The sequence below is a fragment of the Oncorhynchus keta genome, chromosome 8 (genome assembly GCF_023373465.1).
Source record: "Oncorhynchus keta strain PuntledgeMale-10-30-2019 chromosome 8, Oket_V2, whole genome shotgun sequence".
Taxonomy (NCBI): domain Eukaryota; kingdom Metazoa; phylum Chordata; class Actinopteri; order Salmoniformes; family Salmonidae; genus Oncorhynchus; species Oncorhynchus keta.
The window spans coordinates 3,081,158-3,097,509 of NC_068428.1; the positions used below are offsets into that span (position 1 = coordinate 3,081,158).

At 42.9% G+C, this 16,352-nt stretch overlaps 1 protein-coding gene across 1 annotated transcript in view; it reads left to right on the forward strand.

Annotated features, from left to right (window-relative positions):
- LOC118386686 (serine/threonine-protein kinase D3-like) overlaps window positions 1-16,352 on the forward strand; it is a 50,270-nt gene that overhangs the window by 9,077 nt on the left and 24,841 nt on the right. Inside the window, exon 3 of the mRNA XM_035774415.2 lies at window positions 15,160-15,298. Within this exon, the coding sequence (XP_035630308.1) occupies window positions 15,160-15,298 (139 nt within the window). The remainder of the gene's footprint in view (window positions 1-15,159; window positions 15,299-16,352) is intronic.

The window sequence follows — 16,352 nt, forward strand, 5'->3', positions numbered from 1 at the left end:
CTTTTTCAGTTCTGCCCACAAATTTTCTATAGGATTGCGGTCAGGGCTTTGTGATGGCCACTCCAATACCTTGACTTTGTTGTCCTTAAGCCATTTTGCCACAACTTTGGAAGTATGCTTGGGGTCATTGTCCATATGGATGACCCCTTTGCGGACCAAGCTTTAACTTTCTGACTGATGTCTTTAGATGTTGCTTCAATATATGCACATAATTTTCCTCCCTCATGATGCCATCTATTTTGTGAAGTGCAGCAGTCCCTCCTGCAGCAAAGGACCCCCACAACATGATGCTGCCACCCCCGTGCTTCACGGGTTGAGATGGTGTTCTTCGGCTTGCAAGCCTCCCCCTTTTTCCTCCAAACATAACGATGGTCATTATGGCTAAACAGTTCTATTTTTGTTCCACCAGACCAGAGGATATTTCTCCAGTCAGATCTTAGTCCCCATGTGCAGTTAGAAAAACTGTAGTGTGGCTTTTTATGGTGGTTTTGGAGCAGTGGCTTTTCCCTTGCTGAGCAGCCTGTCTGTAAACAGGTTATGTCGATATAGGCCTCATCTTCACAATGTCCTTTGCTGTTGTTCTGGGATTGATTTGCACTTTTCACACAAAAGTGTGTTCATCTCTAGGAGACAGAATGGGTCTCCTTCCTGAGCGGTATGATGGCTGCGTGATCACATGGTGTTTATACTTTCGTACTATTGTTTGTTCAGATGAACGTGGTACCTTCAGGAGTTAGGAAATTGCTCACAAGGATGAACCAGATTCGACCATTTTTTGTCTGAGGTCTTGGCTGATTTCTTTTGATTTTCCCATGATGTCAAGCAAAGAGGTACTGAGTTTGAAGGTAGGCCTTGAAATACATCTACAGGTACACCTCCAATTAAATCAAATGATGTCAATTAGCCTATCAGAAGCTTCTAAAGCCATTACATAATTTTCTAGAATTTTCCAAGCTGTTTAAAGGCACAGTCAACTTAGTGTCTGTAAACGTCTGACCCACTAGAATTGTGATACAGTGAAATAATCTGTCTGTAAACAATTTTTGGAAAGATTACTTGTGTCACGCACAAAGTAGACGTCCTAACCGACTTGCCAAAACTATAGTTTGTTAATAAGACATCTGTGGAGTGGTTAAAAAACAAGTTTTAATGACTCCAACCTAAGTGTATGTAAACTTCCGACTTCAACTTTATCTTGTCTCTTTTCAGAAAGTCCCTGTCAGACAGTGCCGTTTTGTCTACGTTGAAAGCCTTTTGTCCCTCACTGCGAAAAGAAACAGGAATAGTCTTCAGTACAATACAGTGTAAAAATAGCCAAGGACCTTTGGAGTTATACAAAAGCGTGTTTCTGAGTAGTCGACTCAAACACTCTGAAATAGAATTGTGTTATCGTAGTTGTCTCAGTAGCCAACACTATGTATTCAGTTTAACATTCCCTAAGGCGTAGCTGGCTGTCTCTGTGCTTCTTATTGTGAATCATACTGATACAGCGGGGTCTGTCCAGTACGGAACTAGGACGTGGAGATGCCCACTGATTGTCCAATAGGAAATCTACAGTATGTGGATTCTGTTCAGCTCTCTGAAACAGGGCCCTAAAGGAAAAGACACACCGTAACGAACCTTGCACAGTAGATCACCTGCTTCGTGTTGACGAATGGTTCGAGTCAACATGTAGAATCATCGGGATAGGATCAGAAAATCATGTCCGCAATATTCTGTGGTCAGACGCCGAAAGGACAGCCTCCCTCTGCTTATAACAGTTTGTTGGTGTGGTCTGTTTTGTCCTTTAGGTTTAATTGCAACAACCCTGCTGGCCTCACCACCTCATACGAGGAAATATCAGTTTGGCTTACTGATAGCTTCCCACATGAGGAAGGAGAACATGGGATTTGACTGGCGTCAATGTCAAGCTCATTGTGAGGGCTGGAGGGACAAACATTGACCTGGCCGATGAGGAACAGAACAGTGATGTGGTGTGTGTCTTGGTGATGCTTTTAATTGATAACAGTGCATCACTTTTCATATGATCTGTTTTGCTTAAGTGCGCTTGCTTAAGTCCAATAGGCTACGCCATGCCCGGAAGCTTGACTGTGATTTGACCTACACTTAATGGCAGTACACTGTATGCACTGTGTGTGTGCCTTAATGTACAGTATCTCCCACTGTAGAATGCCCTCACTATTTTAGACTCATAGTCTGACAACGGCACTATTGTGGAATCAACCCCTCCCGGTCTGAAAATAATATTATTTTAAATCAATTGCTTTATACAGGACGAGCCAGGCCTTTTGTTGTCCTTATCTCTCCCTGAGAGAGAGAGAGAGAGAGAGAGAGAGAGAGAGAGACGAAGGAGCGAGAGTGAGAGAGAGAGCGCAAGAGGGAGCGACAGAGAGCGTGCGAGAGCAAGAGAGATAGGAAGATAGAGAGAGAGATAAAGTAGTCTAATGCATATGGCTGCAGTTTACCAGCCTCAGAGACCAAGGCTCTCATCTGGTCAATAGAACAGCCCGATGTATGATCCGTCATTGGTCAGCTTGCTTAAGGGAGAGTTATCCCTGTGCATGTGATCAGCCTTAATATAACCTTCTCTGAATGTGACTCTCCCCTAAGTGTTTAATGTCAATGGCTACGTCCCGAATGGCACCCTATTCCTTACGTAGTGCACTATTTTTGACAAGAGCCCTATGGGCACCCTGGTCAAAAGTGGTGCACTGTATAGGGAATAGAGTGCCATTTGGGACACAAACATGTACTGATATGACATACTCGTTTCCTATACCATAATGCAAGTGATCATCCCTTCCGAGAGCAAAGTAATTAAGATTTGATTATACTGTGCGCAGTTTAACCTACCATTTGAGGCATGTTTTTCCAAGAGTTTCTCGTCTGCAAAGGGAGGGAGATATTGGGTTTTTGGCTTATGAATTGGAAAAACTGTCCCAAATTGCCTCAAAAAGCAGTTTAATTAAAAGCTTTATCTCACCTCACTGGGATGTATATGCGCTCCCTCTGGGGTTGATTGTAAGCCTCTGGAAGCCCAGTGTTTGCTGATGTTTTTTTTGGCAGGCAGCTGTTTGAGTGTGTGACTTCCTCTACTCTCCTGGTTGATGTCATTTCCATTTAAAAGGACCCATGAGCAGCAACATGTGACATTCATAGGTCAAATCTGGCGTCAAATGAAAGCTGAGTCTATATTTTTTTTATTTATTAAGGTATATATACATTTTCCAACCATTTCTTTCTCCTAAATATTAGGAATAAGCAATGGCCTTGATTTCTGGTCAAACGGCCAAAAAAATGGATCATAGAAAACATCTTGCAGAAAAAGTCTTAAAAGGTATTATAAATGCATCAAAACATAATCATGTTGAAGTAAAGACCCTTTCCAACTAATATCAGCACTTCTATTTACAGAAATGATATGCCTTGAAATTCGATTACCAAAAACCTACGCATCTTTAAGATGGGGAGGATCATGAAAGTTCACAGAACAATTAGTTAGTGTTTTTACTGATATCGATTTGGTTTATGAATTATTTATTCAGTGATTAAACAAAAAAATATATGTTACCAAATTGATAATGGAATTTCAGAAAAATCTGTAACGGAATTACTGCAATTGAATTGGCTACAATGAGAACTCATATTAGTCACAAAATACAGTTGGGTCACCTGCTACTGTCCTCCCTTCCACTGGCATACTGTTACTTTCAAATCATAACTGTCTGTCGTCTGGTGGTCAAAGCAAATTAAAACAGTCTGGTCAACCCCTCCCTTTCACTCTCCCACTCTCTCTCTCTCTCTCTCTCTCTCTCTCTCTCTCTCTCTCTCTCTCTCTCTCTCTCTCTCTCTCTCTCTCTCTCTCTCTCTCTCTGGAGGGAATATTGGAACATAACTAACGAGATTACAGTTAACGAAAATGTATGCTTAATCCAGTATAACTGTATGTTTATAATTTATTATACAAGATACAAAATGCACTAATTCTACAGCACAACGGAAGAGTCATGTCTTAATTGGAAAACAAAAAATGACTAAATTTTCCATGCCTTCTGGGAAAGTCCAAAGGTTATGGGCGGAGTTAGAAAGTTGTATTATAATGCAGAAGTATACTAGTATACTAGAGTTGAGTACTCTATAATGTACTGTATTGTACTGTACTGTATTGTACTAAACTATACTGTACTGTACTCTACTGAACTGTACTCTACTTAATTGTACTCTACTGTACTCCACTGTACTGAACTTTGGTACGGTCAAGAACAGCTTTAAATTCAACGTCCACGGATGTCGATTCTTGGTCTAGTCCAGTCTTGATTTGGCTTAAACATAGACGTTCATGATTGGTTCAGATTTTGTCCTCTACTCATCTCTACACTGCTGTTCCCTGCTGTGCTGTGCTGTACTGAGCTCTACCGTGCTGTACTTTAATGTCCAAACTTGTGAAACATCGACCTCTATGATTGGTTCAGAGTTGCAACCAAATTTGGTCTTTGTTTGAGGGCGGAGCTCATTAAAATAATAGCCAGTTTGTAGAAAAATAGCCCAAAATGCAAAAGAGGATATTGCATATTTATTCCTTTGTGTACCTATTTAGATAGATCAAGATGAAGAGAAGGACATTCATGTCCATAATTATGCATTTCTGTGTAGTACAGATCAGGGACCCATGATGAAATTCTGTTACCACAATTCTGTTACCGGGTGTAAATCCACTTCACTAACTGTAGTTTAATAACCAAAATAGTTTTTTTTCTAATTCAATGTGTCATGTCATAGCTGACACCCCATTATTTCTGCGTAATTCAGAGTTACAGAGTTTTTGGAAAACGTGGTCGCATTAACATTTTACCAAAATTCTGTTATCAAACTTTGCATCTGCACAGTTCTTCCAGTAAATGTGTTTTTGTCAAATGTTCAGTGTAAATTGTTCAAAGTAGTCTTTGTGCATAGAGTTGCATGTTTTTTTTAAACTTTCAAATCAACGCTTTTTGTTTGGCATAAACAAAAAACAAAGAAACGTTACTGTGGAATTGCCCTTGGTTCACTGCACAGTAATCCACAGTCAGACGCTGGTGAGTAATGGTTACACAGCTGTAGCCCTAATTAAATAATTTAGCCTGCGTGCCTTTTTTTACGTTCTGTTTTTACAATCCTTTCCATTTTATGTTTGGCTCCCTCCCTGTAACGACTTTTAAGCATATTTGTCGCGGAACAACCAAGTAGTTCGTTCATTGTTTTCAAATCTACCACCAAACCACCAGATTCAGCAGTGAAAATGTCCATATTTGAATGAAAAGTCATGAAAAATGTCATACGTTGTCTATTCTTAAAAAATAATTAAAAATAAATAAGTGTGTGCATAGCAGGGTTGTGGCGTTATCCAGGGAGAAGAACGGCACGTCTTCCAATGTGAATGTGGACAGACAGGGGGACTGAGTTATCTTCAGGGTTACGTCCCAAATGGCACCCTATTCCCCATATAGTGCACTACTTTTGACCAGGGTCCATAGGGCTCTGGTCAAAAGTAGTGCACTATCTAGGGAAAAGAGTGTCATATAGGATGCGGACTCTGTTTGTTTGTTTTCACATAGTTTTCTCTGGTAAAGGGAAGTTATCATAGTGACCAGGGAATATTGCGCCATTTTGGACGCAACCCTGGTGTTCTGCACTGGGACGGGATTATCCCCGTGGCCAGGCGAGGGCACAATTATACAATCCCCATTAAGAATAGCCGAGTTTCATCCACTAGGCTTTAAGTGATTATTACATTAAAGTGCGTTCCAGTCCATTGGCAGGCAGCGTGTTAATGGAGAGTGTATTTGTAATTTCCTAACTGGAGGGGTTTATGATTTCTAGCCACCTCTTATATTGTTCCTCACCTGCATCATGTATCTGCTGTGTTCTCTGGTGAAGAGGAGGAAGTGGAGAGTGCTGTATCTTGTGTGATGTCATCCTAATGGGACAAAAAGGTTATTCCATGCCGCTGAACGTGCTGAAAAAGTCAGGGACAACTGAAGCTTTCAAGTCTAATTTGCATCCCTACCTATAAGTTTAGCCTACTTAACTCATGATTACATACTCTTTGGTGTAAGAGTGGATAGATGCATCAAGGCTGAACCTATCTGTCGCTAGATGAGACATTGATTGATCGTGTTCATTGCTCGTGTTCATGTTGCTGTCCGAATCATCTCTTGTATTTATCTTAACTCACATTTATCTTAACAGCATTTAGTTTGGTATAGCGGTGGTTAATATAAGCCTGTTCTACCTCCAAAACAAAGTTTTCGATTTTTGAGTTGCTGCTACCGTCTGTTACGACCGAAAAGAGCTTCTGGACATCAGAACAGCGATTACTCACCTTGAATTGGACTAAGAATTTTTCTTTAATGAGTCGGACGTGAAGGATATACTCCGAACACCCAAACAGGCCTTCATCCCCGTCATTTGCTTGAGAAAGAAACTGAGATTTTGCTGAAAGAGATAGGATTGCCTTGTGAGGATCAGGCGACGACGGGCTATTCTGCCCTTGCCATCCGTACTGTTAGCCAACGTTCAATTGCTGGAAAATAAATTAGATGAACTGAAAGCACGTATATCCTACCAACGGGACGTTGAAGTCCTATGAGTGTCATCTGATGAAGATCATCAAAGGTTAGTGATTCATTTTATCTCTATTTGTGCTTTTTGTGAATCCCATCTTTGTTTGGAAAAATGGCTGTGCTTATTCTGTGGCTTGGCGATGACCTAACATAATTGTTTGTGGTGCTTTTGCTGTAAAGCATATTTGAAATTTGACACTGTGGTGGGATTAACAACAAGATTACCTTTCAAACGGTATAAGATACATGTATGTTTGAGGAATTTTAATTATGAGATTTCTGTTGTTTTGAATTTGACGGGATTGCAGCCATAAGAAGTGTTAACAAAATCTGTTTTTAATAATAATACTTCATTATTTCTTCAATTTCATAGAAGCAACAAGGCACACGAGGCAGTGCTATATCATGAATACAGTCACAGATAAATGGGTTGACTGACCCAACGCTATCGCGTCAGGCAGAACAACGCCATTTACCTGTGACTGTATTCATGACACAGCACTGCTTCTTGTGCCTTATTGTTCACAGTCCTCCTCCCTGATCATATGCAGTGAACGTATTGCAACACGTTTGTGGCGTGTTGACATTTGGCATTATGTCAGTCTGCATGTTGACATTATTTGCCTCGCATACTGACCTGCTGGAGTCATTTCCTGGGATACTGCTTGTCTCTGTGTGTGGTGTGTGTGTGTGTGTGTTCGCACTGTTTACTAACCTATCCTGATAATCAGGTAGCAAGGAAGCGTAAGGTATTGTCCAAGCTAAACGTAACATCAAATGAAGGTGCATTGCTCAGTGTGATGTTTTAGGAGCTGACAGATTTGCATTTTTAGAGACATTTTCAAAGACACTTGATCTCTGTCTGTGACTCCTATTAAAGCCACAGCGGGATTTTTTTTCTGGTGTTTTTATAGCAACGTAACTATTCACGTAGCACCATCACTCTCCTGGCTTGTTCCCAAATGCCACCGTGTTCCCTACATAGTGCACTACTTTTGACCATCATCCTATGGGCCCTGGTTAAAAGTAGTGCACTGTGTAGGGAATAGGGTGCCATTTGGGACATAGACATGCAGTTATGTTCCAAAGAACTCCCTGGTGATGAATAGATTGTTTCTCTTCCTCCTCTGCTCTGTGGAAAGGGGGGGATGAGAACTAATATCCGCTGGAGGAGAGGGTGTAGGGTGAGTTTCTGTGGATGTGACCAGTCTGTGTGTGCCCCATCTCCCCCCCCCTGGTCTGAACTCTGTGTGGCTCTGTGTATGGTGTGTGTATGGCTCAGTGGGTTAAAGTGCCTGCCTGCCTTGCTCTGACATAGCAGTGACTTCCTGAGTCACAACCATGACTACTGATGGCTAAGAATGAAGAGTGACAGAAGGGAACCGCTATTAAGGTAGTAGTTGCTAAGAGCTGTATGAATGCATCTTTATGTCTCAGAATGTGAGATGGGTGAAGGAAACGAACGTGGAAGATGGGGGGCTGTTGCTTTCTATTGAGCCTTCAAAGGCTCTGATTAAGGACATGAATTGAAGCCTTTGTAGATAAATTACATAGGGATACAACATTTTCTGCAGTCACACATATTAGCGCACACATCAGCACATGCATGAGTACACACACGCACACACACACACACACACACACACACACACACACACACACACACACACACACACACACACACACACACACACACACACACACACACACACACACACACACACACACAGTCCCCTCCCTTAAGGGGGCAAGAAGGGCACAGGAAGAGCTCTGTCATGTGAAAAGAATGCTGGCGAGAGTCATAAACAGGTCATGGATTAGAGCTAAAACACAGTCAAATCATTGGTCTTATATGGACCCTCTTTATACACAGTCAGTCCACCATGCAGTGTGAAATTATCAGCAGCGAGTTAAACCATGGCATTTTTTCTCGAAGCATTTTCTGAACGCTACCTCTCAGACTCCCACATACACTCAGAGCCTCATGGGCCCCGGTTCAAACGTAGTGCACTATAAAGGGAACAGGAAGCCATTTGGGACACAGCCAGAGTCAGAATCTGCAGTCAGTGTGTTTACATATTCTCTACACATCCAACCATCTCGATTGGGTGAACTCTCAGTCTGCCTCTCTGAGGGCTGGCTGCTGGTGGTGTTCTCAGATGGGTGTTCTTTGTATGATTGCGACGGAGTGTGTGTTGTTCTGTGTGTGTGTGTGTTCATGTGTGTGTTGTTTCTTTCTACTTTATGAGACCATCACAGATCAGAAATAATAGTAAGACCAAATGGAAGAGTAAGTACAAGACAATGTTCTTCCATTTCTGGTTCATGGCTACCATTTCAGAACAGAAGATTGGAATGCACAAACTCCCTGCCTCTGTTCCACAAAGAGCCTTTGAGAGAATCAAAACAACACTTGTATCTCTCAGTTGTTGGGCTGTGAAGACTCAGCGCTATGTACCTCCTAGAAACTACAGCACTTCCTCTGCATAGGAACATGTGGTTTGTAACTTGGTAACAATAATATTTTAGGCTATGCATGGCAAATGGTTTGCTCTACCTACAGTAGACATTTGGAAATTCTGAAATGAATTAGCACGCTTCATACCTGTCTTATTGGTTGAGATCTGAATCCCATATGATCTTGGAATATGTGTGCTTAACTCACTTTCCTGCACAAATCTTCATCTACACGATTTAGTCAGAGTTGCTAAGACTGAGATAACTTGAGAGTTCTTCGTGCTGCCCTCCAGGATCAGGGTTCTCTTGCAGAGTAGATGACATCTGATTGAGTGAGACAACCCCGGATGAATAAAAGTTAGATGACTGTGATAAATATGAGCTGTGTCCTGTATGTATAGTGTACAATATGAGGGTAACTGATGGTCATACAGATGGGAATGCACAGCTGGCTGTGAAAGTAACTTTCCAGTGAAAATCTCACTGGTAAATGTTCCGATTTTGTTAACTCACATCCAAATAATGTTGTTGACTCATCCTATAGCCGTATTTGTGGCCAAAGCATAAATTGGAGAACCCCCCCCACCTCAGACGTATCGCAAACAGACGGTTTCAAAAATGTTTGCTATTTCCTCGTAGAGGATGATGTCAGAGGAAGATGAGAAGGCCAATCAGCGGTCTACTCGCATAAATATTTTGAATGACCGTTATACGCCCACGCCATTCTGTTGTTGGGATACGCCCACCCCATTCCAACACAGAACAGCTTATTTTTTTAACATACTTAATGGAAGTAAAAGTATTTCACTCTCGTTGTGATTAATTATAAGGCCAAAGATAATCTGGAAACATTGGACAGTTACTGTAAACTCCAGCTGTAATGGTATTGGGACTGACTCCTGATGTTAACAGCATACAGTTGTATGTAATGCTCACATGCCTGAAAGCTTTGTGTGAATGACACACATACTGTGTATACACACACACGCGCACGCACGCATACACACACACACACACATACACACCCTCTCTCAGGGGCTAGAGGTCATGTTGGTGTCATGTTAAAGGAAGGTAGCTCAAGACACAAGATGTTCTCGTGATGATAGACAAGAGCAGTTGTGTACATTTGAACAGTACGTGTGTCCGCAGGGAGCCTTAACGGTTGGCATTGTTATGCAGACAGATGGTACTAGCCTAAATGCTAACTCTGTTCATGATCACAGGTAAAACCAATGGAGATAAAGGCCAGTGTCTGCATCCCAAATGGCGACATATTCCCTATGTGTCGCACTATACTTATGGGCCCCGGTCTAAAGTAGTGTAGTACATAGCCTAAGCCTCTCTGTTTGTCTGGTTCGGGGGATTGTTTGAATGTGGCCGTGTGTTTTTTTTACGAGTACATAGATTGGATTTGATCTGCCTCTTATAAAAGTATCCATTGTATTAAAAAAAACTGTCTCAAAGCACCAGGGTTGGGTTAGTACCATGTATCTTAGTGGTTACTACTGCATTCACGACCTTCATGTGCTATGATAAAATAGCAATGAATACCGCCTGTCTACCTTTGTAGTCGACGTGAATAGATAAAGGCTTTGTTTAGCAGTAGCACGGTTACATGGTTGGATATAGTCAAGCTGACCACCTCTGTTCATGACCACTGATACATTGAGGTTCATTTTCATGTTCAATTCAGCTTCAGAAGTAAATTGCTGTAATGGTGATTGAAAATGTTCTGGCACTGAGAGACAAAAAACAATATTTTTCCCCCTTCAAAATAACACAAAAAAAAAAGGGGAGTGTCCCTCGTAATTATTCATTTCGCCTCGGCCATCCAAATGAACGAGGCCCACTGCTTGACGACGGGGCTCTGGACGTCATGGCGACCTTGGCCCACTCAGCCCGTACCTCCTGTTGTTCTATGCTAAGTGTTCCAGTGAGGTGACAGATCGGTAGGATGCAGAAAAACAGGCAAATAGCTGTTTACCTTTCTGTTTCCTATTGGGCTGCCCTATCCAGAGCCTCTCTGCTCACACAGCACACTGATTGGTCGAGTATTAAAGGCTTGATAAGAGGTTGGCTTATAATAAGGGGGTAAAACGGTTGTGTCTTTTTCAGACTTTAAAGAACAAGACATAACAAACGTCAGCGGTACAGTACAGTACGGTCAGTGGTACGGTGGCGATTATTTCAACACGTAGAATCGTTGGGAATTGTAAACTAACAGAAAATGACGGCCAATGTTCTGAGGTGTCCTATTATGCACACCGATTTCCCAAGGCTCTGTTGCAACTTCAGCCGGTTCTGCATTTGCAGTATCTTCCGCACGATATGTACACACAGCAGGAAATATACATCCCCTCACACACTCATCATACGTATTCCTTTCCTGCAGTCACATGACCAAATCACCCTCGAATGGCCTCATGGGTGGAATGTTATTCATATTGTTTCATCATTTCATAATGAATCAACATAAGAAAAAAAATCGGTGTTTCTATGTGAAACGGTTTTGTTATATTTCAGTCTTCTGTGGTGTATATATATGAATTGTACTATTGGGATGCAAACTCAAATTTGAATGTATTTCAATGTGTGTGCGCGGTGTAGATTTGTTTAAGACTACCAAGAAACACTATACGAGACCCGAATTTAGGCATGGCTTTGCGGTGTAGGATTTTTAAAATTATTATTATTTTTTACAGATGACTGATACTGACAATCCGGCGCATTCTCGTTCGCAACCTCTGTAACACAAAGTACCCCAACCTGACCGAAGACTCGTGAGTCAGTGCTTTTGAGAGAGGGGACTCTTTTAGAGTATTGTAACACAGAGAAAATACAAAACCGGACCCTAAACGATACGAGGCATCGCCTTCTCTGCTCCGGATGTTCTGACGTGAACCTGCGCTACTTCCACCCTTGGAGTCAGATAATTTGCCCTTGATAGAGATTGATTTAGTCAATGGGCTCAGATAATGGCATATGAGTGCTGTAGAGATTAGAGGTAGTACGATGGGACGGGGCGGTGTAGCCCAGCTGTTTAGATGGATTTATATAACGCAGGCATCCTGCACGGGGACGAGGCCCGCGCTGCTGCTCAGTCTGGTCTGCTCTGACTGTGGTTCTTGGGTAGCCGAGCCGAGCAGAGCGGGGGCCAGCTTGGGGACGAGGTGGAGGGTGAGGGTTTAAGACATGACCCAGACCTCTATCTCTCCTCAGTGGTTCAATCCTGTTAAATAAAACGTCTTACTGGCATGGCGGACTGAGTAGGGTCGTTAGAAAACTCTCTGTAGCGCTTTTCTGCAGTCAAATTACTAGTAGCCTCATGGGTGGAATGTTATTCATATTTTTAATTGTTTTATAATGAATAAACATTAGTTTTAAAAAATGACCTAAATCCGGTGTTTATATGTCAACCGGTTTTGTTATATTTCAGTCTTCTTTGACGTATATAAAGTGTCATATTAGGATGCAAACCAAAATGTAATACATTTCAGCTCTATGTCTGACATGGAACGAGTGTCTTTTCTTATTTTTTTCCCCCGAAGCCCTTAACCGTGTGTGTGAGGTGTATACTTTTGTTTCAAAGTGGATTTGTTTGAGACTAACAAGACACTCTGTGCGAACCTGTGATTTAGCCCGCCGCAATACGAGTTGTTTAAAGACTGCTGACAGTGTGATAATACATCGAGAGAGTGTGGATGAGGGGATCGTGTGCATGCAAGAGTTCATCTCGGGTTAATAGTGGTTTAGCACAAAGACGGGATCAGCTGTTTCCACGTGAGTTCACGTCATCGCTGCTGAGCTATTGCTGCTTCGTCACACTCTGTAAGATTGTGTTCACCAAACAGACAGTGGGGCCTCTGTTGACAATGGAGACGTTAAACGAAGCAGCGGAAGCTCTTGATTTCTATGATATTAATGTACAGTGTCTGTGTGGTGCTCATTCCTTACTTCCTTATGTGAGTCGAATAACCGAACAGTTGTTGATGGTTGTGACGGGTACAGTGTGTGGATTTACAGACAAATTGATGCATGCTACGCGAGTACGTGTGTTTTTTTGTGTTTTTCTTTCCAATGGCACCAACATAAAAACGATGTCATGTCGTGATGCACCTTATGACCACCAATCGTCTCATGGGTCTGATTAGATAGATCCTGAGATTTCGGTTGCCTTTATTGGCCCAAGATAATAACCTTTCAATTGCATAATATTGAATCACGATTAGATTTACTTGATCCTTAAGCCTAACATGAGGTTTGGCCCTATGTCTGACGTAAAATACGTGGGGAGGGTATCACGTTGAGGGATCAACCATAAACAGTCATCCACCCTGTTGCGCGTCAGATTTACATTATTCCCTGCAGGCTCCATCCAATAGGAGACCTCAATACTTCGTTCCGATAGGATAGACAAAGGACAGCTCACTTCCTTGTTTGTCTTGTTGGGGTTGGTCTGATTTGCATGTACAGTATCTCTATTGCGGATGGTGGAGTCAGATTAACTGTCTGATTTAGACTCCTACAGATACAGCTTCCTGTCTTCTGGGTGGATGGCTGTCTGTTGTTGATGTGGCGAAAAAGTTTTTCCTGAAATATAAATTACACTGGCTTTAACATATATACATTTTTATTTGCCTTCAATACTTTTCTACAGATAGATTTTTACTATAAGCGGAGGTCAACCGGAAATGGACCCTTAAAGGCACGAAGCAGCCTATTGCGTGGCGACATACACAGGCCTATGTGGGTTTTTTCTTCACGGTCAACTACTTGTTTGAGGCCTGCATATGCGTATTTTACGGCGATGTATGATTCGGGGGTCACAGTGCCTTGTAGTCAGTAGTTCAGTATGTCAAGTGGTGGCATGTTGCTTCTGATTTCCTCTGTATGCTGTTGGATTGAACTGGGTCGGTTGGCTTGTGGTGTGGTGTGTTGTAGTAAGGATGGTGTCAGTGACACGCCGCTTGGAATGCGGTGTACTAGCGCGCACATCAGGTCAGTGGCTGCTGGTAGATTGGGTCCGGAATGTGTTATGGGCCTTGTCAGTTGGGTGTCATATTGTTTTGGGCTGTAGCGTAGGGGAGACAGAGCAGGACGGACGGCTAATGGCAGCAGGGTGTCAGTGACAGGACCACAGGCATAATTCATGACTAGAGGAGATTAATTGCTGCAGCTCCGGAGCCTGTGGGTTCAATTTCCTGCTGTCACTCTCTCTGTGCTGCCTGGCTGGCTGCTGCACACACATGCAAACTGCTCTTCACTAATTTCTTGCTGGTGGTGTAGGCCTACAAGGGCCCCATCCATAATCCCCCCCCGAAAGGTTATGTCAAATTGGAATGCCTTAATATGCTTTAACCTAATCCTGGACTAAAAAGTACTTTTAATGGAGGATCTCAGGCCTGAGTCATACATACTAGGGGTTGGAACCAGTGCAGGGAACAGAACCGAGAACCGAAAGAGAACAAGAAATGTGTAGCGCAAACAGAGCTGGGAACGAAGGTGATCTCTAGTGTTCCAGAATGGAACCGCTATTTTCAGATCTTGAGAACCAGTTAATAAAACGCTTCTTTTTTTGGTCCACAAATATTCCCAATGTCTAGTATATAACTCTGTAATACGGTTGTAATAGGAAATAGCCTAAACCCATTCCAATTCACTTCATGTCATGATGCTTCATGCCAAGCCCCCTCCATGTCTACACCGGGCTCTCTCTCCCCACCTGTGAAATGTCAGTTGCATCTCGCGCCTGCACTTATCTGTCCATCAAACATGTGAGTAGCTTACCCGTTCCACAGCAAGCTGCTCTCTCCACACGAGTTGGTGGAGCAAATGAATGAGCTAGATGTCAAAAAACGAGGTTGGTTTCACCGGGTACAAAAACAAACTATATGAACCGTTACTTTTTGAGGGGGCTTTGAACCGTTTCAGAACTTCACTGAACTTTACTTTACTGGAACAGAACAAAATAAATAGGGGTTCTGCTCGGAAACCAAAAATGGATTATTTTGGTCCCAAACCCTTGATAGATACGTCACAGTGACACGTTGTGTGAACTAAACACACCTGTAATAGCTCTTGCTCTTCTTCTTCTCCCCAGTTCCCGGAGTGTGGATTCTTTGGCATGTACGACAAGATCCTTCTGTTCCGCCATGACCTGACTTCGGAGAACATCCTGCAGAGGCTGTCGTCAGCGGAGGACATCCATGAGGGAGACCTGATCGAGGTGGTCCTCTCCGGTGAGGGTCCTGAGATACTCCTTGTCACAAGCGATGAAGTTGATAGCGGGTTGAAGAAGTTGATGTCGGGAAAAGTTGATATTTAGGAGGGTGCTTTATGTGGTACGGCGATCGCTTTGTGTAACCTGAAACCCGTTCAAATCCATGTTCTCTCCTTGTGTACACCCTAGATCTGTCCTGTGTAGCTACTATGTAGGCCCTATGTCACGTCATGTGTCCCCCATGTATTCTCGGTCCGACCCAAGATGCACCCACAACATTTTCGGTGGACATACTCATTTCCTGTGACAGTGTCTTGTGGTCTGTTGTTGACAGTCATGCGTGTGAAACTCAACCAGCACCTGAACAGCGGCACACCCCAGAGTAGTATTCATGTTGAATTTCAACACATGAGACAAAACGTGTGAATTCGCAGCCAACCACACAAGACTCAACCCCAGACCACTTCCTCATCCTCTGCTTGTTTTTGGTGCAGCTGGGCCCCACAGTCAGTCAGTAGTGTCGATGAGAGTGATGATACGCTGCTTGAGTCTTACTCCTCTTTCAGTCGCTTCATAGACATCGCCTGCTACCCTGCGTGCCCTGGATAAAAGACAAAACATGTTTTCCCCTCTCTGGTTTTGCACAGACAGACAGGCCTGATGAGTTCCTCTCTGGCAGCTCAGTTCAGCTCGGTTCAGATCCCTTTCAACTTCCTTTGACACCTCTCCTTTTGTTTCGTGGCTTGTTGGGCTCCGGTCCCAAACTCCACACAACTCTGCTCTGCTCGGTCTGAGCAAGGTCTCTCTCAGAGGGAGGCCCTGGCAGATTTCAGTTGGCTACCAGCTCAAAGTCGTGCGCTTGTTATTTCTGCACTTGCTGTTTCTCTCCGTGATCGATGAGGACGTCGATTGGGAGCTGGTGAATGCTTCTCATGCCCTTTACACACCTGTCTCCACCTAGTCATTGTCAGATTAAGGTCATGTGTAGTCTTGTGAATATATTGTATGACATCTAGAAACCCTTGTTCAATACGAGATCTGTGTGTTTCTCTCTAGGGGCAGAATGCTCTTTC